The sequence below is a fragment of the Numenius arquata genome, chromosome 19, assembly GCF_964106895.1.
Source record: "Numenius arquata chromosome 19, bNumArq3.hap1.1, whole genome shotgun sequence".
NCBI classification, from domain to species: domain Eukaryota; kingdom Metazoa; phylum Chordata; class Aves; order Charadriiformes; family Scolopacidae; genus Numenius; species Numenius arquata.
The window spans coordinates 12,125,177-12,148,731 of NC_133594.1; the positions used below are offsets into that span (position 1 = coordinate 12,125,177).

General features: G+C 45.4%; 1 protein-coding gene across 2 annotated transcripts in view; it reads left to right on the forward strand.

Moving 5' to 3' along the window:
* LMX1B (LIM homeobox transcription factor 1 beta) overlaps nt 1-19,018 on the forward strand; it is a 91,063-nt gene extending 72,045 nt beyond the window's left edge. The window contains exons 3-8 of one of the 2 annotated variants that reach the window (XM_074161199.1): nt 12,043-12,275; nt 15,171-15,349; nt 15,676-15,753; nt 16,142-16,208; nt 16,992-17,153; nt 18,861-19,018. In XM_074161199.1, coding sequence (XP_074017300.1) covers nt 12,043-12,275; nt 15,171-15,349; nt 15,676-15,753; nt 16,142-16,208; nt 16,992-17,153; nt 18,861-19,018 — 877 coding nt within the window. The remainder of the gene's footprint in view (nt 1-12,042; nt 12,276-15,170; nt 15,350-15,675; nt 15,754-16,141; nt 16,209-16,991; nt 17,154-18,860) is intronic. The other variant, XM_074161200.1, reaches the window with a different exon arrangement.
* The last annotated feature ends 4,537 nt before the right edge of the window (nt 19,019-23,555 follow it).

Here is a 23,555-nt window from a genome sequence, read left to right on the forward strand (position 1 = left end):
CCACACCCTTTGTGCATTAATGTTCTTGAGACCTGCTCTGACTCCGACGGCAGCAGTGGCTGGGCTCACCCGCTGCGGAAAACAGAAAAGAGCTGGCACTTTCGGAGTGAACTGTATGACAAAAATGGGAATATTTTGCTTTCTTCTGATGACCATGAGCCCCTTCCAAGTCCACATCCAAAAGCTACTATTTTCCAAACAGAATCTGTGGGTTGCCTGGGCACTCCTGAGACTCGTGTCCTGAGGTTTGGGCTTTTTGCTGGTACGTATCTGATTACAAGAGGATTTATAACTGTAGAGACATGTTTCATGACAGAGCTATTGATGTTGGTTCTCAAACTTATTTTTTAGTTAAATTTTGGATCTTCCTGCCACTTCATCTGTAATTCTATATCAACTTCGTACTTCTCACACCAAAATGGTTGGTGGGACATCTCTAAAATAGTCGTTGCAGCCAGTAAACTGGTTCTTGATGAAAGAAATAAGTTACAAGAAGGGTGAATACAAGAATTAAAATTACCTTGAGTGCCCTGCACATCTGTGACTCAAATATCTACAGAAACCAGCAGCACTTCTGCTGCCAAAGGCTTCTGTGTGGGTCCTGGGTTTGTCTGGAGGTGCAGTGTCCTGAAGCCATCTGGGCTCTGCCAACTCCAGCTCCCGTGTCACCATGGGGAGAGGAGCCCATCGCTCCTCTGGGGCAGCCCATGGCTGAGCCTCATGCCTCTTGAGATAAAGGTCATACAGCAGAATAGTTTCAAATCCTCCTTTGGTTCTAAAGGCAAACCGGGCTATCCAGGATCCCTGAGGTCTTAAATGTCCCTTGGCCTTCTTTTGACCCGGTATACACCTTACATTCTTCCTTTAATGATTGACACTCAGTGGGTATGTGCCTTGGGGCATCCTGCAGTTGTAGCTGCTTCTTCATCAAAGCAACTGTTTACAGCTGGTTTGAGTTGGATGCCAATAAACAGTATTCTTTTTGTCTCAAAATAAAAAGCAGCTTAAGTCCCTAATGATAAGGATTTTGTGCTTTGTGGAGGAAAAATTCAGCTAGATTGGGACAGCCGGCCACTCAGCAAGTCGGAGTACTTTATACTTGCAGCTAAACCGCTTTTATGTCCTCAAGTGAGTGGGCTATAGATTCTTATCATTGTGGCAGAAGTGATGAGGGTAACATCTTTAGTTGGGAATCATTGGCAACATGTGGAGAAAGCTTAAGATGTTGTCACACTTTAACTTGGTCCTAATCTGTTCAAAGGCAGTTCATACTTTCTAACTGCGCCAGCAGGTAGTGAGAGGGAGGCAAAGACCATCGGGGTAAAATAGCTCATGCTTTTCTTTGGAGAGTTTATGACTTTCATAAAGCGGGTACAAAGAAACTGCAGCGGTAACTGTTATTGTCTAAATGAAGAGCTTATGTTCACCCAACCATATTTCATTAACTTGTACACCCAAGCTTCTACACTTCCTGCCTGCTTGGTGCAGTGCTAGAAGTAAATCTTAAATATTTTAATGCCTATTGTCAGTGAAATGAGTACAAGAGAAACGTGCAGATGGGCCGTGCCCCTTACGTGACTGTGGGACGTGTCCATCATGCCAGAGACGGCACCGACGGCGGGTGCTACGGCGTCTCCTGTGGCGCCCACGGAATTCCCACTGCGCACTGTTGTGAGCGGTGGCGTGTGTTGGTGGGACATCCAAAAAACCAATCATTTCCCTTCCAACAGCAGACTGAGACACCGCTAACAGCACTTTAATGCCAGAGCTGGGGACTCTGTGGGTTTAGGACCGAACTCTCAGTGGAGCCAGGTGTTTTTGAAGCCTGGGGACCCAGTCCTGTTCCTGATGGTGTCAACGTTCTTCGTTTCTCACTTACTTGAAGCAAAAACTGACACAGCTTCTCCTCTTTTATTTATCTTTAGCAGATGATCTTAAGAACCTCAGAATTACTGGTGAGCAAACTTGGTTGTATTTCAGCAAACATTCTGTTAGAAAAGAAGTGCTTTGTCAACTTTGCAGAAAGGACAGTACAATCAGAGCAGGAATTTTTTTACCCAGATATTCAACAAAGCACCTAATTTTTGGAAACATTTCAGAACCCTCAGGAATACCACGGGATGTTTTTGTGCTTTTATAGAACAATTCCAAACCGTACAAATTTTCTCTCCAAAAGAAAGGAATGCCATGGTGATCTGGTGTGGTGGGGACTTAGTACCCTTTCTCTCTAACAGGCATCTCTATTTTCTCTCTCTGTATGCGTGTGTGTGTTCATGTGTCTATAATATATATACATATACATAACCAAAAGTTAAGTAGTATTTTCCAGCTTTGACCTACTTACAAGTTTTCATTTAATTAAAAAAAAAATTCTGAAAAAGTTAATAAAATGTTTAGACAAACCTTTCACTCTTGCGAGCTTAAGGGAATAATCCTCTTTGCATGCCTAATAATGTTGTTGGTGTCTAATGGGATTTCATTTTCACACATGTGGAAGTGTCCTGTGTGATATATGTTTAACTTCTGGAATAACAAAACCCATGCTAATGTCCAGGCAGAAGGAGGGTCTGGGCGTGCTATAGGGCCTTGCTTATTGATCAGTCTTTTTGTGTGGGTGTAGGGAGTCTGGTTTCCCAAAACCTGAACACAAACACAGGTGCTGATAGCCAAGTCTTTTGGACTCTATCAACCACATTTGGCTTTACAGAAGCCAGGAGATTTTGGTAGTTCCGTGTTAATCTAAAAATTCAGTTTATAGAGCAACTATAGTAATCGCCCATACCAGAATAACTAAACTAGAATGCTCATTAACATAAAAAAGATGACTCAGATGTTTGGAGTCTTCAAAAAAGCCCATATTAAGAGACCTATTTATTTTACATTATAATATTAATAACACGTAATTGACATGATGTTAATAAGAGTGATTCCACATTACAAGAATAAATTATCATTCCTGGATGTTGGAGGACACACCTTTAGTTCCCTGAGTTTTGGGGGTTTAGTTTGGGGTTTTTTTAACGTTCCTTTTCCTTTTTCACTGGTCCTTTTTACGGAGTTTCTCCCAAAGCTCGGTGCCTCTGATAAGAGCCTTCTGTCTTATCAGAAGAACAAAGTTTGTGGAAGGATAGTAAAGAGAAACCATGTGAGATGATGGGGGGGGGAAAATTCATCCATTAAAGGTCAGGGTAACAGAGCATGATTTGGAGCAGAATATAGCGGGGACTTTTGTAAGACAAACAGCAACTTTTCATGCTCAGATGGGGATTCTTGGGTTAAATTGCTATCTTTGAGTTCTGAACTTGGAAAGGTATTAAAGTGGAATTAAACCTTTACACAATCCGGCTCTTGTGTCATTCAGGATTTTTTTGGGTCCTGTTTAATTGTACATCACAGCGGGGTTCTGAGTGACTGGTGCTCTAAAGAAATGAGGGGTAGGGTTAAGTCTGCAGCCCACTGCTCTCTGCTAATCCGCCTTGTTCCTTGAAGAAGGATTTACTTTTGCTGCCAGCTTGTGAAAGACTTTCCTCCTCCCGAAGAGATTGTTGTGGCTTTCCTGGGGAGGTGTGGTTGCTATAGCAGGGAGTCACGCCTGGGTATTCTCTCAAACCCTACTGAGAATGGGCCAAAAAAGAGCCGAAGAAGAGTAAAACTGGGGATTAAAAAATGGAACAATGGGAGACAGGAAGATAGGAGTGGGAACAAATGGGAATTACAGCACCAAAAATAATGCAAAGTGACAAAAAGAGGAAATAGAAAAATAATAGCTGACAGTCGGACTGAAAAGAGAAACACTACAAAAGAACAATTTATTTTCAACAGGCAGAGAAAATAAAAGGGCATCTGGGAAATAAGACACGGGCTTGCGCTTAGGGCTTTTTTGGTTCTTACTGTATCGCGAACATGTATGCAGCGAGAACACAAAACTTTCCTATTCCCCCTTCTCAGTTCCACCCTTGCCACAGTCTGTTTATTCAAAACAAAATCTTCCTGGGTTTTAAACTGTGTGTTTATTTATTTGCTGTTAAATGATATTCCTAATTGTGTCTGTTCCTAGGCACTAAGTGTAGGGCGATTCTGAGCTTTTCATATAAAATACGGACATGTAGATCAATAACAAAAGAAATGATCCAGCTCTGCTCAAATTCAGTTCTTGAAAGCTTTCCAAAGAAAATGCCAGTGGGCACTTGGTTTTCTGCCGCTTACTGGAGAGAAATTCTTAGCTCTTGCCATGGCGATGCCCACAAGGGGGGTACCTGGTGCTGCCCCCGTGGGAGCCGGGGCTCCCAGCGCTGCCCCGGTCACCGCTACGTCCGATGGAGCTTCCCCCGGATTTCTGGATACTGTATTTTGCTCCTAAAAGTCAAATGCAGCCCAATTTTGCAAACATTTTCATCCCAGTGAAAGAAGCGGCAATTTTCATTCAGTTTTAAGTTTGTGACATTACAAATAAAATTTAAAAAGAAGCCAGTCCCACATCTAACAGCAAATCTCTCGGAATGCCTTTCCTGCACCCTACTGCTTTATATATAGGAGAGGCAGAGAGATATAACAGATGAAACATTTTGTTTATGAAGTGTCTATGTTTTGTTTTATTTCACATGTTTTTGCAATATAGATAACAGATTACACCACAGAGCTTTCATTGCCTTGTGCTATAAAGATACTATAAAGCCTTTCTGGGTATTAATAATAGATTGTGTTGATGAGTTTGGAGAAGCTGGCAATAGACCCCCCACTGTAAAGACATTAACACCACAGGACTAAGGTATCTTTCCCTTGCAAATCAGTTGCTAAATTGGCTGTGCTGATGGGTTTGGGCACAAGCTCTTGTAGGCGTCAGTGCAGCAGGCACAGGAAGTTATTTTGTTTTATACTGGCAAATAACGTTTCTTCCTCTTAATGTTCCTAGTTGAGAGGAAAGGCCCTGTGTAAATTCTCTCCCTAAGTCATTCTTGCCAGCCAAGAAATAACTTAGAAATTACATTTGAATTGCTTTGACACATGATTATTTTTTTCTGTAAAAGTGAAGGCCGGGGCAGTGAATCACCAACAGTACAATTTCCCTGCTTATAGGGCCTTTAGGGTGAATTTTCATATAAAAATCATATTAGAAGAATTTCCCTGTGTTGTTGGCAATGTAAATTCAAAGGCAACTGTAAATTCAGCGTGCCACTTAGCAAACAAGAAGGATAAGACTCTGATCAGGCTGGTGAATATTCCGGGCTGTGGGATCAGGGCCCATTTCGCCCACTGCAAACCTGCAAGCTTGTACAGGTAGGAAATAAAGATAGATTTAGTTTAATAGGTGTAAATAACTGAATAAAAATCCAGAGGAAGAAAAATGAAAAAGCCGTTGTTTTTCAGTAAAGCCCCGGCCTGGCTGAGCGGCAGCAAAGCAGGGTCTCCCCAGCGCGTCCTGTGCTCTCGCAGCGCTGCGGCACCGCGTGAGGCAGTACGGGAAGCACAGCAGCAGAAGCCCCTTTAGACTTTTTTAAAATCATAGACAAAAATAACATTATTTCCCAAATGTTTGCACTGCCTAAAAATACAATCCTAACGAAATCATCATATTTTGTTAATCCATTAGGCTTCTTAATTGCAACCCTGGCTTTATCAATTCAATTGGCGCCCTTAACTTTTATAACAGTTTCTATTCTACAGAACAGATTAGGAGAAAATTGCAGCCATAATCTGTACAGTGCAATTGCCGTGCTATAAAGAGGAATGGGAGTAGCTGAGAAGAGCAATTGGATTCCCAAAGGTGGAGCACAGTAGAGCAATATCAGTGACTTTGTAAATGAAAAATTGTTTTAATTCCCTTCTAACAGCAATAATTCGATTCTTCATAAATTTTTCCATCAAAGTGTTGTAAGGAAAAATGCTATAAAATAGAACTGCGTGGCAGTGATGGAAGACAGTTGAACAAAGTGGTCAATTAGGGGATGGAAATTAAGCAGAGAGAAGAATCCATTCTGCCACATTCTGCTTGAAGCGAGAAACTCCTCTGCACTTTACATTTTATGTTTTACTTCATAGTGAAGGAAGATGTAACTTTTTAGGTCATTCTGGCCCCATTTGAGGATGGCAGCTTTGAATTCTCTGTGTCTTTATGCACTTTAGTGAATTCCTTTGTTGGGTCTTTTCCATTTGTCCATGATGCTCCCGATGCCGGAGCCGCCGGTGCACAAGAGACTTTTTGGCGGTTGTTATTTCTGCAGAGGCCAGTGATGTTTGTCCGGCCGGGACAGCCACACGGCACAGAGGTACTCACAGCGCTGCCGTCCCTGCCACTGATGGGAAGCAGACTCTAAAAATGTACCAAATTCTGCTCCTTTCAAGGCAAATGGGACTTGTCCCTCGTATTCCAATGGGAAGAAAATCAAGCAAAGTGTAATGTGTTTGTGGATATGATTGTGACACGTGCCATTATCTGGGTATGGCCGTCCTGTCATGCTGCCTGGGGCCCATCTCTGGTGGACAGAGTGGTGACGTGGGCTGGTTTGGTGGGTCCATCTCTGGTGGACAGAGCAGTTGCTTGGGCTTGTGGCACTGACAATGTCCATGGTCGAACTCCCACCAGCTTCAGAGCAAGATTTGACTTAGCATGGGATAACGAGTGGCCTCTCTCGTTATTTTATCTGTTGGGTTGCCTTTGCGTGGCAGCAGAGCCCGACTAATGAAAATACAGGTGAAGTATTCGCGGGGCAGAAAGGTGACTGTGAGCCAATACGTGCTACGTTTCAGCCTGTGAACCGAACTGCACGTTGTGAAGCACAGTGTTAAACGCAGGCTTTCACCAGTAGTTGGGGTTCTTACTACAGCACCTGTGGATAGAGGGTTAATCAGTATTTTCTTCAGTTCTCCCTGAAGAAGAAAAAGGTTTCTTTGTTTTAGTTTCTCTCTAAATATTACATTTTTTTCCTAGAAACTTTTAATTTTTGTGCGTGTTTTATTACTACTTGATGAAAGGGAATTAGCTTTCTTTTACTGAAGTTTCAGCTGTGAAATTGGCTTTAATAAACTATGCAATTATTTTTTCTGCAGGGAAAATATTTAAAATGGATTGTTTCTTTTTTTAGGGTTTCTTCTTTTTTTTTTCAAATCATAAAACGATAATATTTCTGTTTTGCTTTAGTGCATTTGAGATGTTTTGAATGTTCAGAATTCAGTGTAACTAAGCAACAGTTTTTCTTTTTTTAAAAAGCACCCATAAGCTATAAGATGCTACAAAAATTTTCAAGTTCTATGCTAGAAGAAAACCCCATGCACAGTGTTTTCCCCATTCTATGTCATCTAAAGAAGACAGAAGTATCAAAATTTCTCCCAAAGAACAAGTAACAGATGTCATTCGTTAGTAATTTAATTTCTTCTCTTAATAAAACTCAGTTGTGTGAAAAGCATAATATATTTTGCTTCAGCTCTGAGATATCTGGTCCTATAGGAGTGCCAGGCGAGCTCCCAGCTGGCAGCGCAGGCACGACGGGGATGTCGTGTGCAGGCTGTTACCAGAGAGAGAAGCCTCAGAGCGAGAGACTACACCCACAACCTTTACAAAAGCTTGTGACCACTGTCTTTGCATATTTATTAAATAAAGAAAAGCCAGGTATCTGCAGTGGTTTCTTGCAACACATAATGTCAGAATAACACAGAAAGGAAAATGATTTAATGTCTCCGATAGGTAGACGGCAGCATCTGTCCTCTTGCATATATCAAACACGGCTTAATAACTTCCTATTTACTGCTCCACGGCAGCCGTCCAGTAAATAAACAACCTGACTGAATTAGTCTATTTTTATACCTCTGTCCTGTGTAACAAACCTCTTGAACCACACTTAATATGAGCAGCAAATTTCGCACTGCACATGGAGATCTCTCAGCACAGATTAAATTAGTTATAATAAAACAATTAAAATCTATTTGCCCACAGACAGGAGGAAATGAAGGGCCTGGCGAGCGGTGGGAAGGTAAAGGGTGGGTTGTCAGGAGGCAGAAGAGCAAACAGCAGAACCGTGATTCTCGGGAGCAGAGCAGGGTCAAACTTACTGCAAGATAACTGTGCGAGAGATAATAAATCAGTGGTAGATATTAAACACCAGATGGTTGTGCCCATGCAGGAAGGCACAATGGATCATGTAACTGTGGTTGTTTCTGAGGATTACTGATTCAGCCTGACTTCGCAGGGATATTCTAACAAATAAAATCTTTATGGCCTCTTCCGCTGGTGAACATTTTCATCTACTGTTTAAAGACAGGACCACATGTCTCAGCATTTTCATTGCCCCTAAAATATATGCATAATTAATTTGTTAAGTTCACCCAGTTTTAGCTGGTGAATATTTTTTGACTATCTAGTACTGTAAAGTTGCTTCTCAGCAATTATTAGAAATACTGGGATGGACAGACAGGCCATTGTTCCAAGCTTTAGCTCAGCTGAATCCCCCAAGTGTTTCAGGCAGAGAGGCAAACACACTTAAAAACTCCTAAACCTATTGAGTTGTCTTTCAAAATTGTCCAGGCAACAGAATTTATTTATAAAACTCTTGCAATCGTTGATTCAAAACAAGGTTTTCTTGTTCTGCTTTTCTCCTTTGTCCTCTTTGAAGAATTTTCTTTGGAATGTTTTCGTTGTGCTTAGGAGTCGGAGATTTCCTGGGGCTTCTAATAAAGGCATTTGATTTCCACTCTCCACATACTTTAACAAGTCCAAGGATTTTGAGGTTTGACATTAACTTAGGAGAGCTGGAGATAATCAGCCATGGGGGTAAAAAGTCAGTTATGCAAATTATTTGTAAAATGTATAGAAAGCAAAATAAATACTTCTTTAAATGTGGTTGGTGCGGGACAGAGTCTTTGTCTCAGCTCAGCATATCTGCATGCCCTCCTTCAAATTTATGGCTTTGATTGAAACCTGTAAAGGGGTGATCTGTAAAGTATTCCTGCTATCCTGCACTTCTCAACAGGTTTATTACCATTCGTTTATAAAATGAACAGTCTAATGAGCAGTGTTTTAGATCACAGATATCAAAGTCTGGTCATTTGTCAAGATTAGTTTCCTGTTGTGAGATTGCCTTGTGCAAAAAAAGTGCATAACCTTGGGTTACTCTCTGGAAGCTGAAAAAATACCTATAAACACTTTATAAGATAGATTTAATGAAGATTTTATAATCTCAGAATTAAATCCAACACAGTGCAGAGTGTGTGTGTTTGTGTGACTGCGGGCTGTAATGCAGAGAGCACCTGGGTGCAGGGCATGGAATTTTCTTGTGTTGACAACGGGCAAATTAAAGATATGAAGCCCGTGCAGTATCGTCAGCCAATTTAATGTTGATTTGAATGAGTTAATGCTGCATTGACGACCATGTAATTCTTTGTAACTGAAAGGCTGCCTTTGGAAACGCTGCTGTGAAAGTACCACCTTTCTGGCAATAGTCAATTGCCAATAGATAACACAAAATATTTTGTATTTATGTTAGTCATCTTTTATTTTGAGACGGAAAGCCCCGGACTGGGCAGAGCGGTGTGACAGCAGAGGGGCTGCCCAGGTGAACAGCCCCCGCCGCGGCACCGCCCGAGGGGAAGGGGGGCATTTTAATGTCCCAGTTAGAGGAAATGTGAAGGGGGGGAGTATGGGGAGTGGAGTGGGGGGTGTGTGTGTGTGTATGTTTTCCTGCTTAAGATCGCTTGTAACCCTGTTACGTTGGTGTTTCCCTTTTCGCCGGGGGGTGCCCGCGGTGCGGGGCGCGGGAGCCAGCGCAGCCCAGTCTCCGCTCCGCGCAGTCCCCGGAGGATCCCCGTTCTCCCCTCGCCGGGGCGGCCAGGGGGGGCCCTGCCCGCTGCTGCCCGCTGCTGCCCGCGGCCGGTGCCTTCCCGCCTGCGCGGAGCGGAGCGCTGGGCTCGGCGGGACCCGGCGCTGCCCCCGAAAAGCGGGGGGTCGGCGGCTGCCAGCGCCTGCCGCAGCCCGCGGATGGGGGTTACGGGGGGTGTCCCGCGTTGTCGCTTTGCGGGCAACCCCCGGTGCGGTACCGGCCGGGGCGGGGGGTGCGGGTCCGGCCCCACCGGGGGACCCTCGCCGGCACCGCAGCGGCGGGGGCTCCGCATGGCGGCGGGGGGGGCGGGGGACAGGGTCGCAGTCACTTTCCGAAATCTCTTAAGATTCTTTTAAGGCCCCCGAGCCGGGCCCGGGGAGCCGGTGCCCCCGCAGCCGGTCTGCTCGCCCTCCACCGCCCCCGCGGGCTGCGGGGGGGACGGGCTTCGTTAGACTGGGTCAAATAGGTTTAAGCAGTTAAATAGGAACAACTTTTTAACGTGCTTAAAATCTGATTGCTCTTTATTTCCCTTTGAGTTTTAATCCTGTCGGATATGTTATTGTGTATAGATAAAAATATTTCCTGCTCAGGAATTTGCTAACCAAAGCTTTTGTCGTATTTCTGTGATGTTCACTAGTCAGAACATAAAATCATATTTTTCTCGTTCTGTTAACGTTTTTCAGAAGAAACCCCTTGCAGACAAGCCCAACGGCCTGTATGAAGTAACGATGGCTGTTCAGTGGCTGTGGCCGTGGGTGCTGCGCGGCATCACTGTCCCTGTAACGGATTTAATCCATTCTGTACCCAAAAGGTGCCCTGCAAGGCCTGGCCGGTGCAGAGCGGGACCCGGGGCCACGCCAAGGTTCATGGTGTCCATCTCGTTTATTAGGTGGAAGATGCAGATGGGGAAACCCCACAGGTTCTCGGGAGCTCAGCCTTTTTTTGGATGCCATATGCAAATGGGTTTACATTTTCTCCCCCCCTGCCCGTCCCTGCCTCCATCCCTTCGCTGGGGGCCGGGGGCTGCCATTTCGCTGCACGTCTGGGCTCAGACAAAATGGAGGCTTTGGAGGAATCGGCACCTACTGCAGCCTGTGCCTTCTGAAATCAAAGACAATCACCTTTTATAGAAAAGGGGATCATTTTGAGGATGGAAAAAAAAATAAAAAAATCAGCGTACCCCATCCTAAAAGGCAGAATCTCCTTTTTTCCTGTGAGCACATGGGTGCAGTTGTGTTAATTTCGTTGCCTAAATGTAAATATTAATGCACCTTGCACTTTGATGTATCGCCATAAAAGACACTGAATTTCAAATGACCAAGCCCACTGCGTGATACAGGGACGTAACTCAGCTATTCATCTTTATTTGCAGCAGACCTCTTCCTAAAAGCTCACTTAGGGAGATTCCCAGTTGCCATTAGAAAAGCAAAATAAAATTAATCTAAATAATTCTAACTTTATCTTAGAAAATTAATGATGGATGAAAGAGGGGGGTTTGTAAAGGTTTAATAAGAACTAGTCTGGAATACCGTGTATATTCTAGAGCCTGTGATTATAGTGGTAATTTAGCAGATTGTATCACTGCCTATCTCTGCCAAAGGATGTTTCACACCATTTAAAATGCACAGTCCTCCCTTCGGAGACAGGTTGTTCTGGAATAACTCAACATCCAAAGAAAAACCGTGTTATTTCACTCCTCTCTTTATCAATTGCATGTGTGCGATTGCGTGTGTGTGTGTGTCGTCTTCTCAGCAATAGCACTTGCTTTTCCTGCTTGTTCTTGTGTCCGTCTGTCAGCCCCCTCAGAGACAGACAATACCAAAAATGGAAACTCACGAAATCTATTCAGAGTAGGGTTTAAGCACTGAAACCGGAGAGCCTGTATGAAACAAAGTGTGAATTTACTTTTTAAAATAACTTTGGTTTTGAGCAAGTTACCCAAACTCTGAGAGCTCTTTTTTGTTTCTCTTTTTGAAGAGGAACAAGATGGTGAGATAAGGACAAATCTTAGTGTACTTTTTTTATCCAGCAAAGGTGATTTGGGAATCTCCAGACCAAAGAGATTGCAATTTGAATAAACTGCCTGCCTGTGATGTTTCCAAGACTAAGGGTGCAAGTCTCCCAGGGAGCAAACACGTGAGCCGAGCTGATCTGTAGTTAAATTAAAGAATTTGCTGTATTTAAATTCACGCAGTGTGTGATCTGACGCTCCCTCTGCCTCTCTCCCTCCCAGGCTGTTTGCTGCCAAATGCAGTGGCTGCATGGAGAAGATTGCCCCGACAGAGTTTGTCATGAGAGCCCTGGAGTGCGTCTACCACCTGAGCTGCTTCTGCTGCTGCGTCTGCGAGCGGCAGCTGAGGAAAGGCGACGAGTTTGTCCTGAAGGAAGGGCAACTGCTCTGCAAAAGTGACTACGAAAAAGAGAAAGACCTGCTGAGCTCGGTCAGCCCAGACGACTCAGACTCAGGTGAGCTTTTCCCACAGCTGCTCCGACTGGAAAAGCCGCAAGGGTTTGTAGAGCTTTCTTATAGAAAACCATATCCATGTACACATCCACTTCATCCGTATGTACATGCCACCCATGCAAATCAGCAGCCGCAGCTGAAATAATCCCTACTTGCAGCCTGTTCTCCCTTGCTTGACTCCTTCCCTTAACTTGCTGCTTAGTAAGGGACAAAAACTTTTTTGTTTTCATCAAGGTATTTTTCTGTAAGATCACAAAGTGTGCACCAGACTGACTTCGGTTACCTGAGACCTCATCCACAGTGTCCTGGTCTCCATAGGCATTCTCCCACCCACTTAACATATATTTGTGGTAATTTTAACATATTTTTATGTTTATAAAGGCTTTTGCCTTCTCCAGAGGCCAGTGGAGCCCTCACAGCCGATAGCAGCTGATGGGTGTCTTCCCTGAGTTCTTCATGGTGATGGAGAGACAGACCCTCCCTTTCCTCAACCCATTTTCTAGGGGAGGTTTTAAAAGAGAGTCAGCAAAATCCGCTGTCTGTCTGTGTGGGGCTGGGGAGACGGGACTGCCCAGGACAGATCGTTCCCACGCTGGGGTTGGGGTCTCCAGTCCGGAACCCCAGGACCAGCAGTGGTCATGGTGAGGGGTGGGTGTCGGGCTCCTGGGCTGTTCCGGGGACAGGACCCTCCTGCTGCCGGTGGGCCCTGTCTGATCCTGGGGCTGGAGACCGAGTGTACACAGACTGCTGCCAACACCATAATAGAACGCTTGTTTCCCAAGAAAATGTCTAAGAAAATCAACAATTACCATTCCATTAAGCCTACAAATGACATGAATGTTTGCCTCTGGTTTATGGGAAAATGCATTATTCCAATTTAGCTAGGAGCAGTAATTATCCTTAATCTCTAATCTGAGAGCCGTATTCTCCACATTGCTGAAATTTATATTTTCATGTCAGGAATGCTGCAAGACAAAGGTCAGTGCTGACTCAGCGGGACGTGCGGGACCAGGGCCTTTCTCGGAGCAGCACGTTATTTATTGCCGTACTGTATGTGCAGGACCTTGAGTACGCTGCTCTGTAAATCTCGTGGCACAGGGTTTGGGCTCTTTGTGAGTTTGACCAAAGCGTGTGAGTTTCGTACTTGCCCCTCAGCATGTCATTCTCATCACCAGCCCCAGTATCCTCCCATCTGTCCGTCTGTCCATGTCCAGACAAACCCCCTCTGGCAAGCGGAGGGTGTGGGGCTGTCCCTGCATCGCAGCGTGGGCATGGCATCCTCCTCCCGCCTTCCTGCTCCCCGCCGGCCGCTGTTTGCCCACCGGCTCATTGGGATCTGCTCTGGGCACCATGGCATCCTCCTCCTGCCTTCCTGCTCCCTGCCGGCCGCTGTTTGCCCGCCGGCTCATTGGGATCTGCTCTGGGCACGGCGGGCTCTCCTTCGGGACCAGGGTTTGTAGTTTGTGATCAGCAGCAGCTGCCACAGCGGCACGAACCAACCTGGGTTTCCATTTCATTTCCCTTTGGTACACGGGGTGTTTTTTTACTCCTGGAGATGCTTTTTTTCCCCTCATTATGCCCTGTTAGCCAAACCCAAACCTGAAAAACAAGTTGACAAATTAAATGGGATGTTTTATCTCCGGTTGTCTGATACACTGGAAACGCAGATCTCCCAGATGCCCATGTGAGAGCAAATGGTTTCACATGGGCTGTGTGTCCTTCCCCAATCAAATATTTATCCGCTGGACACAACAGTAACTCTCCAATGAGCAATATTAATCCTCACAAACCTTTCCTTAGAAATGGCATGCTGGAAAGTTAATAATGTCATGGTTATTAAAATGACTGAACTTCTCTTTAATCATTAGGCAAAAGATGCTTATTAAAGTAAAAGGTGATTAGATTGCTAGGTGCATAATAATCAGACCCTAAAATGAATTAAAGTCTAATTTGTTAATTCCCCAAACGTAATCTTTGATTATATAGAAATTGCAGTGTGTTTTCTTCATGTTGAAATCCCTATAATAGTGTATTAATGTTTTCTGGAAGGAAAATCGGTAGTCTGCTGAAATAAAATATGCTGAGTTGAGTTTTTCACAACAGGATTAGTATTTAGTCTTCAACCTTTGCCACTGCAATTAGGATTTCTAAGTACAATATACTAAGACATTTAATATCACCAGATTGTATGAATATTTAGAATTTAACTGTGGAAAATACAGATAATGTATTTGGTCTACACAAGCACATATATATTTGTATGTATTTAGTAATTTGTGCATGCACATATAGACACATTGAAATACACCAAAAAAGAATACTCACGTTTTCTGTGGGATGCAGAAGTGAGATGGCAAAGGTTATATTTAATATTATCTCTAGAGCTTCAAAATATTCAGAACAGTAACTGGAATCTACACTGTATTTAGCTAAGCAGACTTTAAGATGTTTTTGTGATTTTTGTGCATTGGCACCATTGTGCTACCGTAGCGGTGCGGGCAGCGGTACCTGCCTGCACTGAATGCTTCGGGAGAGGATGCTGCGGGGGGAAAGGGTGAGGTGGGAGCAGGTGAGCGCCCGGGGACCAGGCGGCGCTGGGAGAGCACAGCATCTCTCTGTGCCCAATTCCAGGAACTACTGAAGCAAATTCTGAATTTCCATCCCCATGCCCTCAATTAAAAATTCAACACATTTTTATGCTTTTGTGGCATTTGATTTAGGCAGTGCACACAAATCTAAGGTAGTCTCTTCCTGCCCGGACTTGCTTTAGGTATTCAAATAAACATGGGATATTGGTTGAACCCATTGACTCGTTCGGCAGCTGGAGAGCAGTTCTCAGACACCCTGTTATCTTAGTGGAACAAGTACAATTTCATATGCTGTTTATTTTTCACCAGTTAAAAGTGATGAGGAAGACGGAGATGTAAAGCCCACCAAAGGACAAGTAACCCAAGGAAAAGGAAGCGATGATGGGAAGGACCCAAGAAGACCTAAACGACCAAGGACAATACTTACTACACAGCAGAGACGAGCATTCAAAGCATCCTTTGAAGTGTCTTCAAAGCCCTGTAGGAAGGTAGGTGCTTCAGGGACCTCAAGTCAGCTCTGACACCAGGCCATGGGGGTGACAGGGCCAGGGCAGGGCTCCGAGAGCCCCCTGCCCCTTCCCAGGACAGCAGCATCTGCCTCAGGGTGAACACAGGACCCAGGGCGGGCACATGGCAATGCTCACCCAAGTACCCGTTGCAGCTTAGGGCCAGCCCCTTGTTATTTCTGGAAATTTTTAAAAGTAATTCTGTAAATGCAGTTTTTATTGTAAGTGCAGGCATATTCCTCCTAACATAACTGATTAGTTTTTAAAAAATTATCTAAAATTGCATCCTTAAACATTTCCTCCTGTAGGTCAGAGAAACACTAGCAGCTGAAACAGGACTCAGCGTGCGAGTTGTCCAGGTCTGGTTTCAGAACCAAAGAGCAAAGGTAGGTTGTTTGTCAAGTTCTCAAAAGTAAAACACAAATTATCCTCCAAGACCCCATATATGTAGTGGGTACCAGAGATCCCAGGGGCTGAACTGCACGGATTTTGCGTGCACTGCTGTCTGCATCTGCACCAGAAAGGCAACTTTCAAACGCAGACTTTAAGTTCATGTGCTTGAAGCAACATGAGGTTGGGAGTAAATTTTGCATGCAAATGTGAACTGGAAACTGAAATGTTTAAGCTTAGAAATGAAACTGAACCCACAGTGGTGCGTGCATGGATGTAAATGGTCTGTATTCGTTGATTTGATGTTTGCAGAGAGTTTTGTAAGGAAACAAAATTGTTGTAGTCAGAACCGTGAGATTGTTCTGTTCTCCCTCTTTTATTCAGATGAAAAAACTAGCACGAAGGCATCAGCAGCAGCAAGAGCAACAGAACTCGCAGCGACTAGGGCAAGGTAGGGATTTGTGATGAAGGCAAAATAAGGGCAAAAGAATCTGCAGGGTTTCTGTTGGTGCCATTCCCACACAATGTCTGAAGTAGAGCCATAAGGGCATACACACATCTGTGGGTGACATGTGCCATCATCAGTGGAAACACACAGAGTGCTCGGCGTTCTCCCATGGGCCAGGCCCCGGAGGTGCTCACACGGAAGCTGTTCCCTCCTTTCTGGAAGAAATGTGCCCTGCAGAGGCACTTTCCCTGCAGGGAATCTCCAGGAGGCTTGCTCCAGGAAGATCCTCCAGTTTGTTTTCTCCTGAGGAAAAGGGGACCATGTTCAGCTGCCCCTAAGGGCATCAGTGTTGCTGCCACCCCCACAGGGAGCCCCCTTGCGCCCCAGGGCTGGCTGCACCCCAGGCAGGGGCTGCACACAGGCACCAGGGCTTGCCCTGCTGCTCTTGAGGTTCTCCAGCTCCCAAGGCCTTGCAGCCTCAAATCCTCCTCTTCATGCAGAGCTGGAAAAACTGGTACCAACACAAGTTAGAGAGTAATAGGGCTGTGTCACACACAGGACAGACTTTGGGAAGATACGGTCCAGCACCCAGGAGCTCCAGAAATTATATAGTCAGAAATTACAAGTCTTTCAACTTAGTGCTCAGGGCTGTACTCCCAGACAAAATTTGGAAGGCTCCTCTGGCCAGCAGGGCACACCCAGCCACGTTGGGTATTGCCACGGGAGGTGGTATCTGCAGCCACCCTGTGCCCATGCCATGACTGTCCCCTCCTGTTTGCTTTGCAGAAGTGATGTCCAACCGCATGGAAGGGATGATGACATCTTACACACCACTTGCACCACCACAGCAGCAGATTGTAGCAATGGATCAAAGCAGTTATGGCACAGACCCATTTCAGCAGGGTCTTACCCCGCCACAAATGCCAGGCGACCACATGAACCCTTATGGTAAGGCACGCGTCATTCTGCCGCACCAGCAATAGCGGGGTTTCTGTGCTGGTGCGCACACCACGGGTTCAGCAGAGATACTTGCTTTTATAATGTTTTTTTCTGGGATTTGCACCAGGGAATTTTTACTAGTCAGTTTTGTGTGTATATTTTCATGTACACATAAGGGGGTAGGAGAGAGCTCTTCCCAGGCTCTGGACGCCCTTCAGAACTGTTTCACAGTATAATTCTGATAAATGATAAACCAAGCAACATCACCTCTCCAGCTCTACTTTTTTAAACCACTATCCAAGACATTGAAAAATAAACATTGCCAAATTCTAGCTCCCTCACAAGTTTTTCCTTTTTCTTAGAAACTTTGGGGAAAAAGTGCCTTGAAAAGTGGTCTAATAAAGAGAATTAGTCTATTCATTCCAAAATGAATAAGCACCCTTCTAAGATCCCTCAGATTGGATGCTTGGGTTTGTTAAAGAACAGCTCTTGAGCCACTAAGAGATGTGTCTCCACCGGACATTTCTCCTGCGTAGTTTTTATGGTTTGCTTTCACGATTTCCTGACCAGGCACCATCAAGCGGATAGGTACACCAGGCGCATCACAAGCGTTAAATGCCTAATAATTGATTCTGGACAGTTGCAGTGTGGCATTTAAATGAAGTTTCAGAGGATTTCTCAGGCTGTGGTTGCTGGCCGTGCCGCAGCCCAGGAGGGCCCGTTGGGCCGGGCTGTTCTTGCCGAGCGGGAGCGCTGCGCTGCCGAGGCCCGGGAGCCCATGGCCATGGAGCACGGCTGCTCGGGCCAGCAGGGACCTGCCCGGCGCCTGACTGATCGCTTTCCCATTGAGACGAGTCCACAGTGCACACCGGGCAACTTGGTAAATCCTGTAAGGAGCCGGAGACATCCGAAGCACAAATGAGTGTGAGGTGGCTTGTGATTTTGTTGCAAATGGTGTGCTTGGCTTTCTGAGCACAGCTCTTGGGAGGCAGGTTGTGTGCCCCAGGGACAGCACAAAGCTGCTTCCAATGAGTGCATGAGGAAAAAGAGCCTGACTAACACATTTTAGTGCTCGCAGGACTTGAGCTAGAGCTCTTTCTGGTATCTTGAGTGTTGAAGTAAGCCGAAATCTAAGCTGCTGAGGGAAATAAAAGGAGCTGCTCCAAACCAGCCCAAAAAGAGTGGAATTTTCTGAAATGAAAGCACGTTTACAACTGTAGCTCACTTGAGGTCAGGGAAGCAGGGACTCCTCCTGGGGCCCATCACATTCATAGAACTATCTGCTACCTTGTTGTAAATGAAGACTGTCACTGGTTATGGCTTTTCCCTGTCGCAGGCACTGGGTGTCTGCTCCCACCTCCCTCGGTGGCCCCAGTGTCCCCGCCAATGCCGGATCCCAGCTGGTGAGAGCCAGGGACCCCTTCCTCCCCGGCACCCTTTGCTGCGGTGCCCTCCTCAGCCGAGCTCTTTGTGCTGCTGACTGAAGCATAAATGAAGTGCTGGCGGGTCGGGGGCACCGCTGCCAGCCCAGCTCTGCGGGTCGGCGCTGGCCTCCCCTCTGTAGGCCAGACCCTTAGAGAGAAATTGCGTTAATGGGTAAAAACAAAACCGGGAGTGTTCCCGTTTGCTGCAGCGTGCAACTAATGAGCATCCGTGTGTACTGTGTCCTCCTCTGGCTGCACAGAATCCAGCTTAACGTATACGTTTCATTTGCAGGAAACGACTCCATTTTTCATGATATCGACAGTGATACCTCTTTAACTAGCTTGAGCGACTGTTTTCTTGCCTCTTCCGAAGTTAACTCCATGCAGGCTAGAGTAGGAAACCCCATTGACAGGCTGTACTCTATGCAGAGTTCCTATTTCGCCTCATGAAAATAAAGGAAAACAAACAGCCGGCGTGTATTTAGCCAGTGACTTTTTCCAGTGCAGACTCTACAGCCATATGTTGCCCAGCTCTTTCTTCACAGTGACTCCTGCTGCCTCTGGACTGCAAAGAGCATTTTTAGGAAGACTGTATCTGTGTGCATATATGTGTATGTATGTACATATATATTAATACCTACCTGCATACATACATATATATATAAACAAAATGCATCCACCAGTCCCTACCCTTGATTCCCAGCTTGCACCAGACCACGAGACCAGCACGGAAGGAACAGAAGACCCTGCTCGTCAGCAGCCTTTGGTTTGGTTTGGTTTGAGCTCATCGTTGTAAAGGAAATGGATTTTGCGGAAAGCTAGACCTTTTCCTCCTTTCTCTCTTCCTTTCTTTTGGATGTTTAAACTTTTTTTTTTTTTTTAAAAGCCACTGATACTGACATCAGTCGACCATATGACAAATAAATCAAAGAAACTGGAGATTCCTCCCTTTTCTTACTGCATGATTCATACTATGTTGTGGATAAATTGCCATTTGAACTGTGAGAAGTTAATGTAAATGTGACGTTCAACATTTGTTTCCTTTCTACACTTTTTCTACATAACCTAGATCTGCTCATTAGTTTATATGCATATGATACTGAGGAAACTGGTTAACAGTAATATTTGTGGAGAAGGCCAGTGATTTCATGATAAGAAAGGTCTATGACCCTGGAGAGGAGATGCATGTTAGGGACAGAGGCATTTAGGTTAGTATTGATCTTAAATAATTAAAGCTAAAGGTGCTTACAAGACAGAGTTTTATTTAATTTTTTTTTTTTTTTTTTGTGTGAGAATAAAGCCTTTACATTTGTTTGCAAGTATTGCGGTGCCAAATTTCAAGTCTAGACCATGACTGGCAAACATTTGTTGTTCATTCTGTTCTGTTTATTTATGTTTTGCATGAGGCATAAATGTGCTGTGCTCCATTGTCCATCTGGAATAATTAAGCACTCCTTTAGTTAATTATCTCGCCTCAGCAAGAATCTATGATACACAGTTCTAGCCTGAACCATCAGAAGTCCTGAAATGTGCACCAACGCGGGAAAAAAAGTATGAAAGAGATCACAATGGCAGGTTTAGATATGTTGAGCTGGAGTCTAAGCCCAGTCCTGCAGGTTTCACGCTGACGGGACTCCTGTATTTAAAATAAATGCTCCAACTAACCTATTAGTGCGGATGTAAGAACAAGGACACAAATTGAAGGGAATGTCCCAGCTGAAGTCTGAATGTCTCGGATGCTGAAGTTTGAGCATATGTCATATAGGTTTTCGTAGGGCATAAAATATCATAAATAATAATAGTATAGTTATAAATATTGCCTGGTGATAATTATAATGTGGGGAAGCAGACAAGTATGGTCATGGCTCTTAGTGGAGAAAACTTCATGGGGAAAATTTGCCAGGGTAATATCAGTAATTATAGGGTGTGTTCAAAATAGAGCTCATGGGGAAAGATTGGCAGGATAGGCACTTTCTTAAATAAATACCTTTAATATATTGACCATAATAGCTGAAAACAAGTCCAAAGCGTTGGTTAATCTGACTCCTCCAGGCTGAGGACTGGTCCCAGGCCAGCGCGGCAGCGTCTCCCGCGGGGCTGGGCACCGTCTACAGGAGCGCAGGGCTCCGGGGATGCCCATCGTGGGGACCCACAGCACCGGGGACACCATGGCCGGGGCGAGGGGTCCTGCTGGGGACCCCCACGGGCAGCCGCACACCCCTCCACTGACGGAGAAAGGTCCTCTCTGTGTCCTGGAGGGGTGGATGGCAAGGATCAAATGACAAGTCCAAGGGAAAAAGTAAGATCACGTTCTTCCCTGGCATGGAAATGTGGACCGAGAGCATTAGAGATTTCTTGAGAAAGCAGAGTTTTCTCTCCACATGAGTGTGTGCACTGTCACTCTGTGGAGGCGAGGAAAGTGCAGGGGTAGAAGGCTCCGTGTGTGCAGGGCAGGAGAGCGAAGCGTGAGCCCAAGGCAAACCCTGCTGCTGGGCAGTGGCAGACCCTCCTCTGCCCATTTACGACCCCGCGCCCACCATGGAACCGGGTCTTCAACAGGATCCAGGGTGGCGCTGCCCTCCCTGCAGGTCCCATCGCCTCCCTCGCCACTGGGCCACCCTGCCCGGGGAGATGGGTCTGTCTCACCCGTCTGCTTTTGCCAGAGACAGTTCCCATGCTTTCTGACAGGGATGTGGATTTTCAGTTGAGGGTTGTGAGCCCCTGGATATGTTTTGAAATTGGAAGAATTTTCTTACCTTACCCATCCCCCTCAATTATTTTTCCTTTTTCTTGTGTATCAAAATAATTAACAATTTCCTTTCTCTCTGCATGATAGCAAACATCTATAAAGAACTCAGGTGATCCTCACTGCTTGCAGGCCAGAAGGCAAGCAGGTTTCATATGGCACATTATAAACATTTGTCACCTCCGATCTCAATGGATTCATCAAGTTTTCCTCCCTACCCTTCTGCTGTGCTACTTTAGAGTCATAGAAAAGCATCTTCACCATCTCAAACATACCAGGTTTATAGACTACACATAGACACAACCTTGCTTCGTCCCTCATTACTGGCAGGATCAAAATAGCATTTTTAGTGTTTACAGGGACTTATAGGAGAACTATAATGTGACCTACAGTTTGGAGAACTGCCTTGTCCTAACTCTACCTCTGCTTCTGGGCTGGATGTTGAAAAAACAATCCATTTCCAAGGAGAGAATCAGATATCCCATTTTACAGCTGAACCTTTTGCTGATTTTTTTTTTGATGACTGCCACCTTTTTTTTTCCCTCTTTCTTTTCATTGCTTGTACATACCATCTCCTTTTCCCTTGGTGTGTTGTATGATGATGCCTTAGCTGTTTGTTCCCCATGTTCTACCATCTCTGGTGCCACGCACAGGACGCAGCCAGACCCCTGGCATGCGTAACGTCTCCCATGCCACCATGGGCGGCTGCTGGTGGAGGGAAGGAATGCATAGCCAATGATTTCCAGCGGACCCGAGATATCTGGCAAAGGCCAAAGTTCATTAAAGCAAAATAAATGTCACTTTTTTTTGTGGAATGAATTATCCTACTCGAGTGTGATCATTGTGGTTTTAACCTGGGACCCGCAGTAAAAGATTATATAGCAACCTCTGACCTTTTTGATTTCTGCTTTACTCTTCTATTGTCAAGGGAAATGTCACCGATCAGGTGAAAGTAAAATGTTTAATGGGCCATATCACAGTAATATCTTACACTGAGTCAAATTGATAAACTCTTGCCAAAAATTCTTAGCGTCTGGCACTTCCACGGAAACCACAAACAATGATTGCACATATGGGAGCTTGAAGGCTAGAGGTCATGACAGCAGTTTATTACATGCACCTTACAGTGATCATTTTCCCTAGGAAATTAACCCCTCTCTCATATAAATTCATCAAGTGAGCTCTTCATGGTGTTTCAATCATGTTGTTTTGGCTAAGCAAGGAATACATGTTAAGCTAAAGTGGTGACAAGATGCAATTAAGTAAAAGATGATTGATTAGGTTTCAGTGTTTGCTCAATAATGTTTAAAAAAGATGACTCTGAGATCAGGATGAATATGCTCGGTACTGGCTTCCTCGGAGAGGTCTTTCCTGGGCAGTCACGTGCTCTGTGAGGGTGGCCCATGGCGATGTCCCGGGGTTCAGAGGTGGTTCCTTGTCCCGCTGCCGGGTGCCGGGCTGGGCAGCAGCACCTTTCCAGGGCTGGGCTGGCTGTCGGGCATGATTCCTGCCACGTGCTGCTGATCCCAGCCTCTCGTTTACCACAGCCCTATGGGGTGAACCCCGAATCGGAACCAGTTGGGGCTGATGGGGAATGTGTGTCACAGTCACAACAGGGATGACAATTATGTTGCTATCAGTAAAGTGTGGTGGTTGCAATCACTGAGATTGAAACACCACCCCAGGCATCTTGATCTCCTTTTCTTCTTTAAATTCTGTCATCAAAACCACCCAGATCACTTGGCTCAGTTGCTGCTAACCTGAGATGTGACTCGGTGGGTCTCACCACGGCTGATGGGGGGATTCTTCAGACCCACCCCGCACAAGTCAGGTGAATATTCCTAGGTCCTTTGAAGGGTTGGGCCTGCTCTGTCAGCAGCAACTCAGCCATTTCGCTGTGCCGTCATTGCATGAGGAGGTCCTTCATGCCGACAAACCTTCCAGGGATGATGTGAACCCACTTACCTCTTCCTACTGTGCTCAGGACTCCCTCCCTTTCCTTAGGGATCAGAAGTATGTCCCAAGCCATCGCCCCAGGGAACCCGGCTCCATGATGCTGCTAGGGATCCTGCAAGCTGGGGTTTCCGAGGGCACCTCTCTGAACCATGTCATAATAATTCTCGTTGTCCCCAAAAGTCACTAGAAATTAACAGCAGAATCCAGGAGGAAGGGAAAGGTTCTTTCAAGCCAGGCGCTTGGTCAGAGAGGCGACTGGAGCACATCAAAGCCGCGGGAGCTGGA